This window comes from Erithacus rubecula, assembly GCF_903797595.1.
Source record: "Erithacus rubecula genome assembly, chromosome: 20".
Lineage (NCBI taxonomy): Eukaryota > Metazoa > Chordata > Aves > Passeriformes > Muscicapidae > Erithacus > Erithacus rubecula.
Window position 1 is genome coordinate 7,199,729 of NC_136672.1, and position 21,799 is coordinate 7,221,527.

The 21,799-nt window shown below is 36.7% G+C and overlaps 1 protein-coding gene across 5 annotated transcripts in view; it reads left to right on the forward strand.

Moving 5' to 3' along the window:
* STXBP4 (syntaxin binding protein 4) overlaps nucleotides 1-21,799 on the forward strand; it is a 64,547-nt gene that overhangs the window by 20,392 nt on the left and 22,356 nt on the right. For all 5 annotated transcript variants that reach the window (XM_079323824.1, XM_079323826.1, XM_079323825.1 and 2 more), the window contains 9 exons: nucleotides 100-182; nucleotides 668-764; nucleotides 1,841-1,953; nucleotides 2,654-2,740; nucleotides 3,796-3,861; nucleotides 9,438-9,614; nucleotides 11,353-11,469; nucleotides 11,995-12,044; nucleotides 13,127-13,257. In XM_079323824.1, coding sequence (XP_079179950.1) covers nucleotides 100-182; nucleotides 668-764; nucleotides 1,841-1,953; nucleotides 2,654-2,740; nucleotides 3,796-3,861; nucleotides 9,438-9,614; nucleotides 11,353-11,469; nucleotides 11,995-12,044; nucleotides 13,127-13,257 — 921 coding nt within the window. The remainder of the gene's footprint in view (nucleotides 1-99; nucleotides 183-667; nucleotides 765-1,840; nucleotides 1,954-2,653; nucleotides 2,741-3,795; nucleotides 3,862-9,437; nucleotides 9,615-11,352; nucleotides 11,470-11,994; nucleotides 12,045-13,126; nucleotides 13,258-21,799) is intronic.

The window sequence follows — 21,799 nt, forward strand, 5'->3', positions numbered from 1 at the left end:
TTAGCTGGCATCCATTTGATGAGCAGAGCTTCAGAACAAATTTTTTCAAAGCAATAGTTACCACTACTTCATTATTACTTCATTTTTTTTATTTCTTAGTTATTGCCCCCAGCCAGAATGATGATTATGAGCCCCAAGGAAAGAACTCGAGTATTCATCTGAAAACAGAAAAGCTGGAGAGGGTAAATATTTAAAATCTTCTGAGTTCTCCTTCCTCCCCCTTTATGATCCAGACAAAACATCTGGACAATATTTCTAGGCTGACAAGCATTAAAGTATAAATGACACACAGAATTTTCTATTTGGGTAGTTCTTTCATGTTGCAGCATTTCAGTTTATATATTAGGCAAATTACTGTTTTTGTTAATCTAATTACTGATTAACTCTTCTGGGAATCAGAACATCCCTCACAATTTTTAAAGCAGTTATTAAAGACAAAGGGGTTTGCTTATTACACATATCTGTATTCAAGGTTAAATAATATATGAACATCTCTCAATTAGAAGGAAAAGTCACTGAGTGGCTCTGGAATAAAAGTGTTGTCAGTGAGTGTATGAGGATACAAAGGCTCTTTGAAGTGGAGCTCTTTAATTACTCCCCCATGTCCCTGCAGTCATTATCCTTACTCATTTCTTTTTTCACTCCAAAATAAGTTTTTTCCTTCCAGGCACTGAATTATCTTGGGATTCAGCTCACAGATGAACAGCAGCAAGCCCTAAGGCAGCAACTTCATAGAGATTCTAAAGGAACAGTGTCTTTTGGAGGTAATAATTTGTTAATTACCATGGAAAATAATGAAAAGTAGGAATACAGAAATGATAGATAATAACCATTAATATATTTTTGTCAGTATTGGTTGCTGCTGCAAATAAAATGACAATTTGAGGCAAGAATCTTATTTTACTGTATGAAAATAAGCTTGAAGTTATGAAACAGTAATGGGAATACAAATCACAAATTTATCTTATTAAGAGCAGCCTTGGGAAAGTCTTATTTTGTGCTCACAAAATCCTGAATTTTTTGTTTTAACAATAGGGAACTGTAATTTTTCCAAAAAATTCTGGGGAGTGTTTTGATGGTTAAAGAGACTCCTTGAAGCACATAAACTGGTGGATCATTTTACTATGTGGGAAGCAAGAACATTTCAACTGTAGCATAGAGAAGCAGGTTTGCAGGGAGACCATCACACTTCTTCCAGCTAAACCTAATTCTGATGGGAATGAGTTGCTTCTGTTGGTTATAACAATTTTGGTTGATGACATTGACAATTTAAAAATACTTTTCACAAACTGCTAGACATGATGGTTCAGATGCTAAAACTGATGGGAATTTCACTTTTTCTAAAGTCTACGAAAAACACTAGTGTGGAAAATAATATTCTCTACCTAAACATCCAGAAAGATCTTCAGCAAGAAAGATACTGGATATTCTATTAGAGTTTATGTGGAGTAAACTGATCTTTATATTACCACATTTTGGACAGTGTAGCAGAATTTTTTAATTCAAAATGTAAGGGTAATCCAAATCATGTTGATTGTGCATCAAGTCCTTTGAAGGTGAACTTCACACCACATTTGTTTTCTTTTCTCCCTCACAATTTGATTTGAGGATATTTCATTCCATGATGTCTTTGAGCATTTTTATTCTTACCAGCTTTACCAGAACTTTCTCTTTGGAGATATCTCTCTGAATTTCTTTTTCTTGCTTTAGACAGCTTAAAGAGCAGACACTGCATTTATCAGAGTGACTGTTCATGGTGATATTGGCAGTTGTGTTGCATCAGGGATCTGTTACTAAACTGAATTTCTGGGCTACAACAACAAAATCTGTTTTTTTCCAGATTTTGTTGAGGTTTCAAGGAGTCTGTTGTCCATGCAATCAAATGCAGCTCATGATGGCCACAAATCTGCAACCTTTGGGGTCAGTGAATTTGGCAGCTTGCAGGACTCACAGGTAAAGTATGTGCCTGATTCATGTTTTAACAGCTGGGAGGAGATTTTTGGAGGGTTTATTGTATGTAAAATAACTCCAAATCTTGGGTAGGTGTTTAAAACAGCTCCACAGCATGGGGTTCTTTAGGATAACCTAGATTCTGTGAAGCTTTTTAAGCAGCCTAATTTGTGGAAAGCAATTGATGTAATTAAATTGTGGTTTGTTGTAAATCTGGACAACATTGATTTACTGAGGTATCTTAATAGAATTTGGGTTGTTACAATGTGTGAGTGAGAAACAATTACTGGGCCCAGTGATTTGAATTACAGCTACAGTGAAAAATATTTTATTCTAGAGGTGACTTGAAAAAAGAGCATTTTTAGTATATGAACACTAAAATTTTAATTAAATATGTTTCTATTTATAAATATTATAAATTTTATTATAATTAATATTATTTAAAATAGTAAAATAGTGATGTATTCTTGATACTTTTAAAAACATTTTATTAATCCATTTTAAAATGAAAAGTAATTGCTCCTTTGGAAGATATGTCAGTTAAAATTTTTATGAAGCATTTTTAACATTTTCAGATCTATAAATCATCCTAAACTTAAGATTTTCTTCTTGTTTTATTAACAAAACTTTTAATAAGATGTTATAGATTATGGAAGACACAGTTAGCAATACATTCCAACCTTATGTATTTGTATACACACAGTTTGTAACCTGTGATTGCTTGGAGGATGATGTGGAAAAATTTAAGCAAGAAAGAAATGAAGCTTTAAAAGAAATTAGCAAATTAAAGGTAACACTTAATTTTTATTTGCTTTAAATTATTCAAGAGATTAATTTTTTTAGAGTGTTTGGTAATTTACTGTTTTTTTTCAATTTCATGTGGAGTTTTTCATAGATAAATAAAATGGCAGTGCAAAAAATCCTGATCATGTTTGAAGATTGCTCACAATGTATTTGTGGAGACAGTGAATTTTAGCTGTTATACTGAATGCTAACACATTTTTTAATCTGATCCACAGAGAAATGAGACTAAGCAGACATTTCACAGAAGTGAATTTGGAGAAATGACTGATTTGCATGGCAATTTTATTTAAAAATGTGTGATGTTGGTAACTGCAGAGTCTGAGCGTGTGCTGATACTTTTAAAAGGAATCAGAACTGGATGATAAATTAGTCTGTGTGCAAAATTAATACATATTTTCCCAGATACTGCAAAATTCCCAAGTCCTAAAGCAATAAATATTATTTCTTCTTGCCCCTGGTTGCTGCTACATTGCCATGGTCCTGAATTTCTTTTATAACAAACCATAAGATAAGAAAATCTGTATTCAGCATATATAACTCTGGTTCTTGGACAAGAATATTGAGCTTGGGATGAAGACAATTCTAAAAATTTCTTGCTGTAAATTACAGAAGAATTGGGTTGAAATGGCCAGAGATCAGTTCTCTGTTCTGTGCACAAGGATTCTTCTTCTGAGAGCTTTGTACTGAAATGAAAGAACACCATTTACAGTGAACACAGTGAATACTGACCAGGAGTCCCTAAATTGCTGATTAAAAAAAAACCTGACAATGATCAATCTATAATTAATTGCCTGTTTTCTTATATTTTTTTAGACACATCCCAGAAATGTTCAGTAAATAATTCTAAAATACTCAAGAAACTTAAACAGCATTAGTGAACTCACAGTAAAGTTAGCTTTTAGAGATGGTCTTATCACAGGTTTTATCAAAGCTGCTGATAGAAGTATTGCTATCTGTTGTTTTGAAAGAGCTCATTGCTTTAGGACCAAAACTCTCTCTATCAAACTTATTTATTATTCTTTTTTTTTTTTTTTTTAACAGGAAGAATTGTCTGAATCTGTGAACTTGCAGAAACAGTTAACAGAGCAGCTGCAAGTAGTGAAGCAAGTATGCTGAAGTCTCTAGAAATTATAATTATTTTAAAATTAATTGGTTTTTGTGGAAGAGAGAAAGGGGCATTTCTTTTTCTCCTGGTGCTCATATAGACTATACTTTCACACTGATTTCAAAACAAAGTGGCTCTTGTGTTACTACAGAGCTTTTGGTTCAAAGTGGAGATTTGATCCTTCAGTTTTTAGAGCAGTAATCTATTTCTCTGCTATTGAATTGAGACAGGAACCCTGAGACCAGCTGGATCAATGAAGTGGGATAATGATGTAGTAGAACCTCTCTAGTCCTGAGTGTTCTTGAAAAGATTTTGCTGTTCTTAAGCAACAGTTGCCTAATTTACAGGCCCAACATTAACTACTTTATATGTCAGCCAGTCTTAAGTGGGAAAAATTACCAGGGAAAAAAGTTGTAGTCAGGTTTTTCTGAGGAAAGTCTTTCTGCCTCCAAATCTATATATAATTATGAGCCAATAAATCAAGAGTATTTGGCTTCCTTGTGTCTCTTAAAGGAAATTCCTAATTAAATGTAAGTCTTGTGTCTTTTATAGCCTGGATTGAAATCCAAGGAACTTTCCTGTTCCCTCTTGCTCCTGAACAGCTTTTCCTTCTAATGAGCTGGCTGCTTTCCTTCCCTCCTGCACTGCTGCACCTATACTTTGCAGGTTTCTCATATCAGATGTAAAAATGCAAGATAAAGTTTAAAAAATTCCCTGTATTAAGATTAGTTTTATATTTTTGCTCGTAAGATTGGTTGAACACCTTCATTATCACCTTTTGTTTCTTGACTATAAGAGAACTTAATTGGAAGCTTTTTCCATTAATACTGTGTTGTTTCCTTATGTACACTGTGGGAAATAAATTGAATTATCTTCTGGATGAAATTTCACTGGAAGATTGTTCCAGTAATGCACTTGAAGTTCCATTCTCTGGTAGATTGACTGTTACTCTAGACCAGAACACTTGTTGAGTGTATTAGTCCAGACTAAAGCTATTAGAGAACACAATCCCCAGTACAAACCTGCTTTTCCTGCAGCCTTGCTCAGGGCTGGTTTAAGATGTTTTAAGTGGCAGCAGTGCCCATTTCCACCACTCGAGGTCCTCCCACTTTTATTTTTCTCAGGTACTGCTGTGTGGTGGTGAAATTCAGCTTTACCCTGCAAACCTCCCAGGGATAAATACTGATTTTCCTGTAGGAATTGAAAGGGTTCCATATAGTGAAGTGAAAGAGAAATAATAAATTATATATAATTATAGTATTGTGTGATCTTTTTAGGAGCTATAAGTGGGCTTTTAATGGACATTTTCTTCTGTTTGTGCTTGGTGCATGTTCAAGTGTTTTATATATATTATTATTTATATTTTTCTGTTGTTTAAAAACCAATATTGGCACTGAGATTCATGGTGATAAGGTTTTTAAAAACATGCTACTTATAGTGCAAGTTGCCATTTAACTTCTAATGTGCATTCCTGCTTGAGCTGGTTAGTAAAATGTTAATGAGTACATTATTGAGCCCTAATGGCCTGATTAAAAGTAACAAACAACCAAGGTAAACAAAAAAACCCAATTTAAGTCTGTGCTTAAGGTCTTCTGACTTCAGTGTAATTGAAATATTTTTAAAAAATAACTGCTTTCCTCATTGAAAACTCAAAACCTTGAAAAAAAAGGTTTTAAATGAGGATTTAGATTACCAATCATGTATTGGGGTGTATTTTGTGATACTTCTCTTCTCTACTAATTGTGAATTGCTGAGATTGCAGATTAATTAAGACAGGGGTGCAAATATTCTGCTTAATGAACATGCTTTGTTAGTACCAATTCATTAAACAGTGCTTGACTCAGTAACTAACAGCATGAGGAAACTCTTAAGATTAGAAATGCTGCTAAACTTGCAGTGAGGTCCTAATTATTTTCTGATATTGGTATGTGACAATTAAAATTCATTAATTGATCTGGTTTTGCTTTGAAGTTGTGCTGTAGCACTGTATCTTTGGGGCTTCCTTGAAATCACATGTAAGCTGAAGTTGGCACAAAAGACAGAAAGGCACTTTTGAGTAGCTGAAGTGTTGCCAAGAGCAGGAATGTGAAATCTGTAATGATGTCTTCTGTCTTCCTGGAGGAGTTGGACTGGATCCTGTGTTCCCTGAGAGTCCTGGGCTGTTTCAGCCTGAATGATCCCTTCTGTACTACAGCTTTTTTTTTGGGGCAGTTTCTGGCAGCTGGAGCACTCAGCTAAACATAGGAAATGGGAGAGGTTGTAAAGATAAGATAGTGTTTGTGGTATCCCAAACTGCTGGATTTGGTTCATGGGGCTGAGATTTGCTACTCTGTGGTTATTTTCTCTAAGGGGAAAAGAGGGGCTTTGAATGGCTGATATTTTGGAAGCAGTATCTAATTTATTTCACCCTGCCTGAAAGAAGTATTTGGTTTATTTCATTAGGTTTTTTTATTTTAATACATAGTAAAGATAATCAAAGTTCTTTTATAGGATGATTTCAACATACAATTTTTGTAGAACTAATCAACAAGCATGATAGATTTGTAACTACTATTTTCATGTGGTTTGAAAGAATATCTTAGTTCTGGTGTTTGTGGCAGCTGGAATAAAACTTGGATAAAACCTTGTGACACTCAAATTTATCCAAGGAAGAAATAGAACCTGGCTTAGGAAGAAACCTGTACCTTGCAATTGCTTTTTTAAGAATTCAGCTTCTCTCCTCCAGCTGTTAGTTCCTTCCTGGTTGTAGTGGCTTCATACCAGGACAGTGATTCCCATGAGGTGTTTATATAAATGGAATATTAGCAGCTGCAGATCCCCTATCTGCTGTGTCTTAGAATCCTGGATTGGTTTGGATTGGAGAGGACCTTACAGCTCATCTCATTCCACCCCCTGCCATGGATAGGGACACCCTCAGTGTCCCAGAGTGACCAAGCCCCATCCAGCCTGGCCCTGGACAATTCTTTCATACATTTGAGAGGGACAGGAGCTCATGTTGCTGAAGTGAGTGTTACCCACCTGGTGGGGGCCCCTTACCTGCCAGGTGAGAGAGCCCACTGTCCCCACAGTGCCAACTCCAGTAACTGGAGAATGGGAAAACCTGATGGAATCATTTCCCTTTGTGCCCCTGTGCTCCAGCAAACAGCTCTGGTGTGTCAGATGATTTTACTAATTCAGTTGTAGTGTGTGTAATTGTTTCATTGCAATGTAAGAAGCCATTGTTCCTTAATTATTCCTTTAGGTCTTTAGCTGTTGAAATCTGGTCATACTTAGTCTGCTATTACAGAGAAATTAATATTCAACAACTGGGGTTCTCAAAAAACAATGGAGGAGTAAAGTAAATTCTGGATTATAAGAGATTAAATCTTTATCTCAAGGAGGTCTTCTTTCAAAATGAAGACCTCCCTTTTCATAATAGCAATTTTCTCTTCACTTTTCTCATGTCAGTTTATTTAAATAATTCCTAAGTGTGGGTTTTTAAGATGCCACCCTTTCTCAAGGCCTCTGTGCTCATTTATATTAATCAAACTTAATGTCAGAGCATCTTTTCACTTTTGTCTCCAAGAATCTTTTTCCCACCTCCAGCCTGTTTCCCAAGGATGCCTTTGCTGCTGAAGGCTCCCAACACATCCTCTGAAGCAGCAGGGCCCAGCTCTTCTTGCTGTGGACACATTTTATTTCTTACAGTGGCAAGAAAGTGCCCTCCCCAAAGGCAGTAATTTTGACCTCTGCTTCTGTAGGTTGATAACTTAGAAGTCCCTGTGTTCCCCAAATTATTTCTAGGAAAAAAGGGTGCCAGGAGCAGCTTGCAGGAGGGGTAATTGCTGTGCTTCCAGGGAGTGTGAGCAGTAATAACCCTCCCACTGCTCTCAGTGCTGTAAAAAGAGCTGTGACACCAACATGGAGTAACACACCCATGGAGCAGGGAGCTGGGGATGTCTCTGTTCCAGGTGCAGGTGGTCCTTGTGTAGTTCACCCATTGCTTCCAAAGGAAAAAAGGAAATGATTCCACTTGCTTTCAAATGAAAGGTCACTTAAATGGATCTTAGTGTTTGTGCCCTGTACCAGAAACCTGAATTATACAACAGCAGTGGCACCTGTATTCACTAATGGTGTTGCTGTTCTTCATGTGTGGTTCTGCTGCTGCTCTGAGAGACCAGGGTGTCCCTGGCCATGGGCCAAATTGGTATTGTATTGCAAAGATGAGGAAGATGTACTGGTTATGTGTCACTGAGATTAGCTGATTTATAGCCTGGAATATATTGTTCATTAGGACTAACAGTGTAGAGGTTGAAAGTCATATGAAGCTGAGATTGGTAGATAATTCACAGAAAGAACATTCTCATGAAGTATAGGAAAACCTGACTTGAAGGATATTGATTGTACAGAAGAAATGCTTCTGTGTTAGGAAAGATTTAAATCTACATTTTTAAGTTTAACTTGCCTCTCTACACATTTCTATGATGACTCTTGTTAAATGTGATTTCTTCCACAAAACAGGAAGATCTGGTTATCTAGGTTTTTTAGAAACTGCAATCCAAGCCTAGCTTCTAGAAGGTGATTTCCTCCATTTTAAAGAGTCATAGTGTATTTTTCCTTTACCCACCTGTTTTCCCTCTAGTTCCATTCCCAACCAGGATGCAATTACAATAGTAAGATGTAATAGGTAGATCAGGAATAGAATATTCACCTAAGTATCCTTAACTGAGCAGCTTCTACAAAAAAACTTCTACCTCTGTGAATTTGTGTATGCAAATCTGCTAACTTTAATTATTCAGAAAATTGATATAAAGTGACTTTTCCTACAGATTAATTAATAGCTGAGGGAAAAGATGATTTAGTGGTTTTGGTGCCAGTGAGCCTGTACATTTTGTGTGAGCAGTTTGTTTGTTTTATTCCTAGATGAGTGTAAACTCATCTGTTGTACAGACATTTAGTTTGGCTTTCTAATTTACTAATCAAAATTAACTTCAATTAATATTCAGTCCTAAAATGCAATATGTTTCTTGAAAGGTTTTGCAACATTTAGGGATTATGTTAGCTGAATTAAAAGCTAACTGTCTCTGATTTTCTGTATATTATTTATATATAAATTTAATCTAATGCTCTCCTGTGATAATCCAGGAGATTAGGAGCATAATAGGAGCAGGAACTCGGCAGAAAAATAGATTTTATAAAAAGCACTGATTCTGATATTCCCATCTATATGATGTGGGAGCTGTGACTAGAGTGTGAATTCAGGCAATAGTAATGAAATGAAGTAACATCTCATTTAGGTACTTTTTTGGTATGGAAACAGTGGGACAGATCAACAGTATCTGGTGCATTTCAAGAAAACCTTTCACTCAAGTAGATTTTCAGTAATTATAGAACTTGCTATTTAAATTATTAGGCAAATTATGTCTCTGTACATACCTGTTTTTCATTGGCACATCATATATTAAAAATTAGCAATTAAGCCCTCTAACCATGAACACTAACAGGTAGCCCTGATGCCAACTGCAGTACTTGTGAGCTAAATCTGCTCTTTTTTGGTAGCTGGAGTTGTAACTTTTCCACTGAATTATACAATCTGCAGGAAGCCAAGGCAGCTGTGGAGGAGACAAGAGCCCTGAGAAGCAGAATTCACCTTGCAGAGGCTGCACAAAGGCAGGCCCGGGGCATGGAGCTGGACTATGAAGAAGTGATTCGCCTGTTGGAGGCTGAAATTGGAGAGCTGAAGGCTCAGCTCACTGAGCATTCTGGCCAAAATAAAGTAAGCAAAGCCTGTCAGAGTTACCATGGTTTCCTTGCTGTTGTCATGTATCTTGTTTTCATTTTCTTTTCATCTGCTTTTCTAAAGTAGGTCACTGTTTGTCTTGTATTATTCAATAACTGGGATGATGTGTAGTGGAGGGGATAATGTGAAGTGTACTAGGCTTCCTTTATCCAGACATCTTTGGGCTGCAAGAACAGGAGCTCCCAGCATATGTGGGTTATAGGTCAGAATGGCACATCTCAAGCATTGAGCATGGAATCCTTTCTGGGCTGCAGATATATTGTCTGTAAAGACTACACCTTGTATATATCTGTATGCTTTTGTACTCATGTGTAAATGGCCTTCAGGTTTGTGTTTCTGCTAGGCAAATAACAATCTTGTAAAGTCCAATCCTGCTCTAAAGTGAATTTAGATTTCATCAAGGCAATCATTTAAATGCTACTAATCCTGCCAAAAACATTTAATTGAGCCTTGTATTTTAAATCTACTTCATCTTCAGTGAGGCAGTTCAGAACAGGCTAAGAAATAAAATAGTTGAGGCACTTAAAATTTTTTTCTCTTTAACTCCTGACCTGAGCAAGTGTTGAACTGACAAGTGCAAGCAGGTTGGCATTTGTGAGGTTACCTTGTTTTCCTCATGAAAAATGGATGTGCATATGACCTGGTGAAGAAAACCCACTGAAATGTTGCATGATTTCATCCTGACAATTAATTTAATATTTTAAGATGTTAGAAGGTAAAGTCAAGCTCTGTGGTTAGCAAGCTGAAGAGAACAGCTTAGCAAGTCCCTGTGGTTCCCAGGAGGAATTCCTTCATCTGATTGTGAGTGATGAGGTGAATCACACCCTGGATGTTCTTTCTGAACATCTGGGTGTGATGCCCCATTTTTATGTCAGGTATTCTTGCAGCACTGTTTGTTTTCTAGGGCTTTTCTAAATAGCCAAATTTTAAGAAATTCAATGGGTGTGGTTGCTTTCCTGGAGGTTTGTTACAGAGATTCTAGCTTGAGTTCCTGGAATTCAAAAGGAGGTGTTTGAATCAACATCTTTGACATTCAGGGTGATGATGGTTCTGCTGCTTTGGATAGTGTATACAAACAAATTATTTGCTTCCAGTGAAGTTAATAAGATCTTGTGTCCAGTAGAGAGCTGAGCTAAACAGGCATGCCCAGGTACATGTGAGGATTTTACTCGTGGTCCTGTCACAGGAGCAGTGCCAGGGACTCTAATGAAACCCAGGGCTGGAGCTAACAGGGCTCACATCTTCTATACTGAAGAAGGGAGAGATACATAACACTGATCAATAGGTTATACAAGTGCATGCAGAGACATCCTAGGGGGCAGTTTCCTCCAAGATGTGCCATAATTACTGTGTTGGCCAAAGGATGTGTGGATGCAAACTTGGACTGAGTTTGTTCTGGCTGTTTATGGCACCCTGATGAGAGATACTGTCACCATCAGGTTGGTATTTTTGATCCATTCATCAGTCAGTTCAAGCTCACTTAATTTTCAGCCCTATCCCTGTTGTTATCTTCCAATTTTAATTTACCTTTCTATCACTTGCCAAAATCTGTTGCAGTTTGGAGCTGATTTGCCAGCTGCTCAGGCATTCCAGTTATTTGTTTAACAGAAATTGAGAAATGAGTGTGTTAAACATTCCAAACACTCTGTTCTGTCTCTGTGTGATCCATGGGAGGAAAATTATTAGACTAAAAACCTTAAAATACCTTTCCCAGGAGAACATTCAAGACTTGAAAAAGAGGGTTACAGTGCTGGACTGCCAGCTGCGGAAATCAGAGTCAGCCAGGAAGACCTTTGAGGTGGCCACTGAAAAATTGCTACAATTTGTAGAGGTAACTTTACCTTTTTTTTTTTTTTTTTCTAACAATAATTTATTTGGATAAGGTTTGTGTTGATGTTTGTGAGGAATGAGCATAGTGAAATGGCTATAAACTAGTTTGCAGAGATGCTTTGATTGCTAGAAATATAGATGATGTATAAGTGTACAGATCCATGCAGAGGTTTACATAATCTTTGTGTTTTGCTATACTGGACAAATTTAAATTATCAGATAATTTTTTCCACCTAAACTCTATCAATTTCTGTGAAACTTCTCAGAAGAAAAAGGGAGAAGAGTTAGAATTTGATAATTTTTGGCATCTTATGAAACAATAACAAAAGCAGTGATGTGGTTATATTCACTTCATTTAAAGGGTTATAAGATTTTGGTTTTTACTTTTGCATTTCTGTCTGGGAAATACATAGACTCTCATTGCAAATCACAACCCCCACCCCCAGATAGGACATCAAACTATAAGGTATTAACTTTTTGACTGTGTTGATTTATAAACTGTTAACTTCTTGACTATGACCAACAGGTTGTGCATGAAATACTTTCAGATAACTCTACTTCTTCAACAGTTTTAAGGTAATGAAATGGCAATATTAATAGTGAAAAATTATTTGTTTCCAAGTCTCAAAAAAGTGCCTTGTAGCTATTTTTTTTTCCCTATACTTTTACTGTATGTACTGAGTGTCATTTTATTGAAGGAGAGGGAATGGCATGAATTATAAATTAGGCTTTCAAGATACAGCTTCATTAAAAACCTCTGAATTAAATTAAAACAGTTAGTAATTACATAGCTATGATTGTCTGGATGTTTCCATAAAGTAATTATAATGTACTGGGGATTAGTTAAAATGCAAGGAACCTTAACAGTGGGTTATATTTTTTAATATTTTTTAGATTCTCTTAGGTGATTTTGCATCACAATGAATCCAGTAGCATATAAATAAATGGATAAAATGTGTATCCATTTACATTTTATTACTTTTCTTGTTTAAAAAGCTGCTGGAAATATTAAAGAAGATTTAAGCAGCCTTTGGTCCTTCAGAAAATTGGCATGATTGTGCCTACATATCTCAGATAGCATTCCATTAATATTTATGTAACTTAAAATTTTTCAGTCTCTTTCCTGCAGTTTTTTTTCTATTCACCTCTCAAGGAAATTTATTGTATTTAAGTGAGGTGAACTGGAACTTTATTTCAAAAAACCTGTACAGGCTCAGACAAACTAGGATATCACAGATAATCAGTGAGATGCAGTTCCCATTGTCACTGCACACAGCAATGATGTTGTCTGTTTTAATAAGTTCATCGAATTTATTTTACTGAATGGATTAATTATCAACTACTAAGCCAAGGTGACAAACTGACTCACTCACAGCAGAGAAGATAAAGAGTTGGGTCCCATCAAGCAGTGTCCCTTCTTAAATGCTGGTATGAAAATTCCATTCAAGTTCCTTTCCTGACACCCACTGAGTTCTTGACGCTGCATTTTGAGTGAACGTTATTTGAACTGAGCTTTCCAAATAACTTCATTGTTCAGCCAGCACTGCTGCTGGGGCAAACTCACTGATTTGTTCACATAGTGAGAAAGTTTACCTTATTAAAAGGAGTCGTTTCCTTTATCATCTTACAAATAAACACTTATTTTTTTATTGTCTTAGTGACAGGAAGTCATTGTCCACTAAAGCGCTTCTGGCTCGGCTGGGAAGGGTTGGACCTACTGTCACAGCAGCTCTTGCAGCAGAAGCCAGGGACCTTGCCAAGTCTGTCCGTGCCATTCTGGAAGTAGATTGTGAGTGAGTGTGTCCATCTCTGTGTGCTTTGAAATCTGGTATCAGCTCATCAGCCAAGAAGATGGATAATTTTTCATTTAAAATTGGATGTGAACTGGTAGAATAAATCATTCGTAGCACAGAAGGACAGAGCAGGTTCAGTGTCACCTCAGGATGCATCTTCATCAAACTATAAATAGAATATATAGTTATTCCAGAGTACATTTCTTTACAGGAAAACTTAAAGCACAAAATTAATGCCAAAGTGAGAAATATGATGATTACCAGAATCATGTAAAACTAGCAGAATTTGGTTACTTTAATGCTCTGTTTTTCATACTGGAATATTTGCAAAATGTTATTCTGCTGGATTTACATGAACATGTATCAAAGTGTTTTAATGAAGATGTTGTTGCTGTAGGGAGTACATGTAGGCAGCAGTTCCATTTGGAGATATCTGTGTGTGTCCTCTGGTCATGAACAGAAATCTGTTCCCATTGGTGAAAATGATGGTAGTTCATGGGAGTGACTGTAATAAACTGCATCAGATGAAAACCTAAGAAACAGCTTTGAATTATCACATAATTCTTGGTTCAGATCATTGAAATGATTGTGTGTTTTGATGGTATTTGCCTATAGTTGAGCAGGCATGTCAGTTCTAAGTTCTAAGCTTAAATGGATTGATATACAAAAATGGAACAGAAATGGTTATGTTCACAGGAGGTTTTGGAAAGGTGATTATTTATGGTTGCCCATAATTATTGTATCAAATATTTGAATAGCTTTGATTGTTTAGGAACACATTTAGAAAGAGACTGAAAAAATGGTTGTTGAGGAAATGAGAGAGGAAAAATAGTTTTTTGACATGATTTATAAAGCATTTATTTATTACTCTGTGGCAAAGGAAGCAAAATAAGAAGATAAAATTTGTTCAAAAGTGTTCAGAATATTAAAGTTACTGATGGAGTGAAAAGAGTAACAGTGACTAGGAGAGGAGATAATTGGTTTTCCACCAATGACAGTCATAGTTCTGTCACACTGAATTGGTTTTATTACACTACACTGGAAATTGTGTGAAGAAAACTTTTGGTTCTCAATGCAGCTGAATTCTACCATGTGGTTATGTCAAACATAATAGGTAGAATACATGTTAGAAAGCTCTGGAGCCACAGCAGGGATCCATTTTATGAACCTGAGAATTAAAAATAAGTCTGCAGAGAAGGATTTGAAGATTGAACGTCATCTTTCTGAGTTCATTCTGGTTTGGAGAGCATTACAGATAGATTTGGGCTCTGACAAGCTTGGGTATGAGATTAAAGCTTTAAACCTCACTGGCTTTTTTCTCCCTCCAAAAAAAAAAAAAAAAAAAAAAAAAATAAACAGTTAAGGCAAAGGAGCTGTGTAATAGCATTCTGTCTGCAGTGTTCTCTGCCAGCTTCTCACTAAATGTTTTCTGTGTGATCTGAAGTTTCCTTGCAGGGCTGTCATGGAAAGGGGGCTCTTGTGTATGTGGCATTTCACAAATATCATCCATCAAAGAGAAAAGTGTAATAGAGACTGCAGAGCAGACTGAAGGGTTTTCTCCTTCCAGGAAGGTGTCCACAACATAATAATCTGTTATTGAATTCAGAGAGAGAGAACTGGAGTTAATATTTTTGAGGTTGCTCAGTGGATCAGAATGTCTGGCTGGGCAATCTTTGTGATAGATTTTCCCTTCTAAATAGAACTTCTCTTTCATTATTTGCTTCATTCTTGTAAATATGAAGTAAAGGAGCCCAGCCAAAATTCCTCTTTGATTCATTTGCAGTACATGTGAAATAAAGTCTGGGTGCCAAGAAAAGGTTGTGGAATATTTCTGCAACAGAAAACTGTGTTTTGGTAAAAAATCTTCCTTGACAACCAGGTCAAAATGACATATTTATGAGTTATCCACACAAACTGTCCCCTTCCTCTGTAATAGCCTGACATTTTGCCTGAGGGAAGAGGCTTGAAGAAGTTCAGTGTATTCCTGAAAATCTTCAAGTACATACTGCCTTGTGATACTGCTGCAGATCAGCTTGCAGCTCTGCAGGCTGAGTGACAGCTCTGTGAAGGCACTTGGGTGATTTTTCAATTGAAGACTCTGAAAAAAACCAACAGCTCGTTTTCCAGGGCTTACTACTTCAGAATCCAAAATGCAAATAATGAAGTAATAAACAGAATTATCAAGCTCATCCCTTGAAAGAGCCATTCTTCATCTTCTTTGAAGACTGTGAGCTATTTTTAGAAACCAAGCCTTGAGAGGCCATTGTGCTTTACAGAATGTGAGCATCTCCTGAACACTGGAAATTGCTTTCATCATACAGAGGGTAATAATGCCTCAGTGAAGAGCTGCAACATTTAGAAGTAGTTGCTGTTTGCACTTAGTAATCCACATGGTGCAAATCATGCTGAAAAGAACAGAGATAGCATTTTCTTCTTTCCTATTACAGATTTAGAAAAGGAATACACTGGGTACTGGTAATGACCAAAACCTGATTAACCCTGGAACATTCTTATCTCCTCATCAAAGAACAGGCAATCAGCATTTCGAAATAGGCACTCAATATAACACAGCTTTCAAGTATTTTGGCTGCCAATTTCCTCCCTCTGCCTCTCAAACTTCTGTCCAAAAATACAGATTCGCTGTAGTCGATGCAATCCCAACCATCCACATCCTGGAAGTGCTCTGAAGCCAGGTTCTCAACTCAAGCACTGAATTTTGAGCTATTTTATCTCATCACATTTCCTTTAATTTGCTCTCAGCCTGGGATCTGACACAAGGCAATCATGCTGAAGTTCACTCAAAGGATCTCCAAATTAATAGATTCCAAAACTACTTAATTTACTTATATTGGTCTTGCCAGTCACTGTGCATTTGATTTTGAAGATCCTACAGGCAGAAGTTTAGTTGCCTGGATTTTATATTCATTTCCCTTGAATGCTGACTAGATAAAAGAAAATCATAGAAACTGCTGCTGCTGCTCAGTATCCATTAGTGCTCATTCTCTTGATGGTTAAATTGCTTTGGATTTTTGGGCAATGCCTTACATCTTTGGCATTAAAAGCTGAAATATTGGATCTATCCATTTCTTCAGTTTAGGGATTTTTCAGCTATATTGTGTTGAAATGCCAAAACCATTCTGCAGTCAGGAAAGTGTCAGTTATCCCTTCCCATTCTTTTGACAGTGTGGGTGGAACTATGCTATAAAGTTGAGTAGCAGGGCTTCACAAATCATGTTGCTATTTTGAAAAGAGACAATATTATTAAGTATTCATATTCTTTTGTTTGTTGCAGGTCTGGTGTGTTTGTTATTACAACAGAATAAATGCTATTTATTTGTACATTTATTATGCATTAATTGATACATTTTTGTTATTTTGTTCTTTAATCTTGCATTTTATGAACACAACAATGCTGTAACTTTGTGCAGGTAATTGGCTGTAGTTTATCAGCCAGAACATGGGCTGTTCCTCCTCTCCTTTTTACCTTTTGCCTCAAAATCCAGCTGTACATCAAAATCCAGCTGTAACTGTGGCATGTCCTGTTTCACTTCTGTTAGTTTGGCTCCTGATACTAAAAATATTTTCATATCTTTTTGTACTTTTAGTATTAGGCAAAATTATTTCCTGCAAGGTCCAGTTTGTATTGAGGGAATACCTCTGACATTCTTTCAGGTGATGAACTAAAATTTTACCTTTCCTTCCTCACTGGAAGAGCTGCTTGGGAAGGAGCAGCATAATGATAACTAAAGAGATAACACTGTGTATTCCTGGTTCTGGCAAAGCCATAAATATTTCAGTGAATTACTGAAATCAGAAATAGAAGAGACCTGATAAATTATACAGAGCAGATCCTGAACACAGCTGTACAGCTCCCTTTTTAATAGTTTTTGCTAGCAAAAGAATTAATATCATTGCTTTGTGCTTTAGAGGTAAAAAGCTTTATTTTTGTTAGCTAAACATTATCTGAGACAGTACTTCCACTAGAAAATATTAATTTGGTGAAATTATTCCTTTGAAACTTTAAACAACAGCAAAATAAGTGTTTTCCCAGAAGAGAATTTATCAACTGTTTCATTCAAAGGAAAATTTCACAGTTTTGCTAGTTCCTGAAGGTTGATTTTCTTTTTCCCCTCCAAACAAAAATATTTAATGGGTAGATAGTTTCATTTTTGTCAAAAGTAATAATATTAAGTTACTTAATGAACTTCTTGCTGTTGAATCTTATTTGAGTTGACATTAAAAGAAAATGAATCTCAGAATTACATTATTTTAATTTTTCCAATAAACATCATCAAATATACACAAGATGTGGATCTGTTTCACACTCTATTACAGACCTTGTTAAACTTTTGCCTTATTTTGAAAATGGGAATGTTTAATTAAAAAATTGATAGCTTTTCTGTAACTCTTTAGATACATTGCAAATCAAATCACAGTAAGAAACCTGAAGGTGAACAACTTATGTGCTTGCAGAAAAGTTAAAATTCCAAGTTGCATAAGAGGGAAAATGGTTTCTATAATCCTCAGGAAAAAAAAATCTAATCATATTTAATACAGTTTTACAAGGATGCAGTCAAGAATTCAAAATATTTTTACTACATAACTGTTTACTTGTAACATGACTTTTAATTTTCTGGAAATCATTTAAATGTCCAATTTTGCCTACGTGGTAAATAAGAATGAAGAGTTGTAATTCTGACAGTGTTCATAGAACTATAATTTCAAAAAGAAAAGCTGTCCAAGAATTTGAATATGTTTCACTGCAACACTTAAAAGCAGTGCCTAAACTGTAACAGAAATAAGTTATCCCAGTGCAGCCAAATCAAAGCTAATAAGAAATATAACCAAAAAACCCCCAACTCAATAAAGAATGAGCAAAAAAAACCCAAAACCCTTTTGCTGTTTGACCTCTGGCTGTGGTTTGTTGTTTTGTTTGGTTTCAGTGTTTATGTTGGGGTGTGAGTACAGGTGCTGTCTGACAAGCCTTAAAAACATTCCCTAAATCCTGTTTCTCTGGCCAGGATTGCCTGGGGTTTACAAGAAATACTTCAAAGGAGTTGAGAGAGGAGGTTTTCAGTGCAGAATATAATTAAAATGTATCACTTCTGTGAACACAAGACATAAAAATGCCTTGCAAATGGGAAGCAGAACAAATGTCTGCATGTAATGTAAATTACACAAAAGTTTAGAAAAGTAGCACTCAGTAGTTTGCCACCAAGGCATCAGGAAAGACTGAGCTGGGAAGGACCTCCAACAATTAGACCATCCCTCCATGTGCTTCTAGCAACACAAATTATTGTAATTAGCTCAACCAAACAGGAATTTGTCTAGCATATCTCACTGCCTCCCTGGGCCAGCTATTGCTATCCTTAATTATCTTTGCCACAAGAAATCTTTTCCTTTGGCTTAAATGCTCCTTACTGTGGTTAAAGCCTGTTCCTTCTTGTCTTGGCCCCTGTGCTTATTAAGAACACCTCACTGCTTCCTCTTTGTGGCAGTTTTTAACATTTGAAGACCATGTAGCATCTCTACCCTGTTTGCTGTTTCCCCAAGTATATGACACCAGTTTGGTGATTTTTTTTTTTCTCTAGACCACATCTCTCCTGGCCACTTCTTTACCTTTGTATTTTTCTTGATTGTCTCCAATTCCTCAAAGTTGTACTGAGTTCTGTATTTGAGAGTTTCCTGCAGGAAGCAAAACCAGAATAAGTTTGTTTGCTTATGGATCACACCAAGTCCCAAATGGTGTTTCCTTTCCCAGTAGCTCCGTGTTACTGGTTCCTGTCAAGTTTGGGCTTTTTTCTCCTCCCAGAACCAAAGGCATCTGGCTGTGCCCACTTCCCCACACCTTGAACACAATACTTTGCTGTTGTATTTATTCAGATGCACCTTCTTTATTTCAGACATTTGATGCACTTAATCAAACCCTTACGAAATTCTAATCTTGTTTTTCAATGGCATTTCAAAGAAAGATCCTTTTACCAATGGGTTTTAAATCCTGACTTATCCCCAAACTCCCCTTCCTTAGACTAAACCCATGTTTTGTTGAGTGTGAGTGAGGAATGTTACAGGACCCAGGAACTAGACTCTGCTTATTTAATTAGGTGTCCAAGAATCAGAACTTTACAGCAATTATGGACAAGCAGAGAAGCCAGATAAAAGCTGACACTAATAAGGACAGAATAATTTTAGACCCTGATCAAATCAGAAAATACATTTAAATATCAGTTATGAATGTTGCATGCTGATTTATTGGTGATTGAATATGCATGTTAATCCCCATGTTTCACAGCAAGGAAAAACAATTCAGTGTCTAAAGCTTGTATTTCAAGACAGTTCTCTAATGTGACCTAGATTTCAGAACTCTGCTGTTGCTGCTAGAAAAGCAAATTATTCTCTCTCCATTCACTTACCTTTAATGAGAAAAGATGAGTCAGCTTTTGAATAGCACTGCCTGTCCTGACTTTCAAATCAAAACATTTTAATAATGAAAAACAAGTGATATAATAATATCTTAAAATACAGATGACCTAACAAGATTAGTGCAGTCTCATTAGGATAATTTCCAGCATCTCTGAGAAAAAAACTTCATTAAAAGTCTATGGGCTTGTTTAGTTCAGACTGTGACCCCTTTATGAAAAAATTAGTTGACTTTGTGCCTCTTCCCCTAAAGTTGTATTTGCTCTTGGTAACTATGGAGACTGAAGTCAAAACTCTCCAGATTCAACAATTTTACTGGATGGTAAATATTTCCTAAACTGTCTCTCTATTAATTTCTGTTGACACAATGCTTAGAATTTTGATATTTTAATCCTTCATTATAGCATGGTGTTTTGACATAAGGGAGGAAACAAACTTTGAAATTCTGTGGCACGGAGATGCAAATTGTTCCCAAGGCAGGAATCAGCCCCAGATCAGTGTCTGAAAGCCAGAAAACACCCCGGAGAGACAGGAATTTATCCTTGAGGGTCAGTCCCAGATCCAAGTGTGACATCCTTCCTTTGTGGCTGGCAGATTCAGCTGGTGTGGGGGGAGGTGGAACCCCAGTGTCCCTGTGCCATCACTGCAGGTGAGCAGCACCAGTGGAGCTGGTCCAGAGCAGTGAGTGTGTGCTTTTGGCAGTCAGTGCTCAGCCCATGTTCTCTGAGCATCCTGAGAGATCTGGATTGATGCTGACAGGGGGAAGGGGGATGAGCAGCATTCCCTTTGTTGGGAATCAATGTGTGCTGAAGCTGTCAGGGCTCATCTTGTCTCAGAGGGCTCGTAGGCTTTGCTGTCATCTCCTGCAGTTGTCACATTTTTTCACTTCTCCTCAGTAGGTAGGAGTGAGAAGCTGAGGGCCAGCAGAGTTCCTCAGACATGCACGGTGCACAAGTGTTCATTTAAATGGAAAGAAGTACAAGGAAAGCTGATTGCCAAGAATGAGAGAGGAAACTTTTTTAAAAGTGTGTTTTAAAGAGAATTTGCTAGAGGAAAACATCATTGGTGCTTGCAAAGCAACCTAAAGGAGGTACAGAATGTATGTATGGCTCTAATTAATCTAACTCACACTAAATGTGTTACCTCATGGCATGAGGCATATGGATCATTAACTGGGACTTAAGGAGGGAGATTTTTGCCTTGCTTTAGTAATTGCTTTAGTGATATTGTGTTTGGTAACAGAAATTTTCCTTTCACTGTAAATTTTACACTTCAGGTAGAGTTCGCTATGCTAAATGGAGGCACTTTGGGATTGTTTTTCCCCTTTGAATTTATAATAAAAAAGGAAATCTATCTTAGATTTTTAAGAACTTTTAACATTATTTCTAAAATATTTAACATTCTTTCTAAAGCCCCCTTTTTTACCTGTATTTAGCTACAGGCTTTTTTTTTATATCAGACTAAAAGGATAGCTTCAGTTGATGTATTCTTACAATTCTTGATGCAAAGGGAAAAAAAAAAATATTACTTTGGTCAATCCTTGCTGTGAGATGAGCTGAGCAGAGTGGTTCTGTCTCTCAATTGTAGGTGGTTCATGGCAGCCCCTTTTTCAATTTAATTTCATCATCAGTGCAAAAAAAGTGAGATATTACTTAGCAAGCAAGGCATATAATATAATACTATTGCTTTTTAAATCTCAGACGATTTTTGCTCAATTCTAATTTTAGGCAGTCATTTTCATTTGTTACCAATGAATGCTTTCTAATGAAACTTGCAGTTGAGGCTCACATGCGTCAGTGAGCACTGGGAGCTGACAGTGATGGCAGTGGGTGGGTGGCACAATGGAGGTGACAAGAGGATTTGATCCAGCAGGGAAAGGAGATGGATGAGTTCCGGAACAGAGGAACCAGGGGAGCAGGAAAAGAGGGAAACTGGGGGAAAAAAAATGATTTCTTGGGATATACAGTGGGGTATTCCAGGCTGTTCCTAATTACCTGATGGTGAATGCCCTGTGTGCAGAGTCTTGTAATTCTGGAGTAAGAATGGGTTAATCCAGGTTCTTTTTAATCAGCTGAAAGTGGCTTGTACCAATTCAGAACAAGAATGACCCCCAGAGGG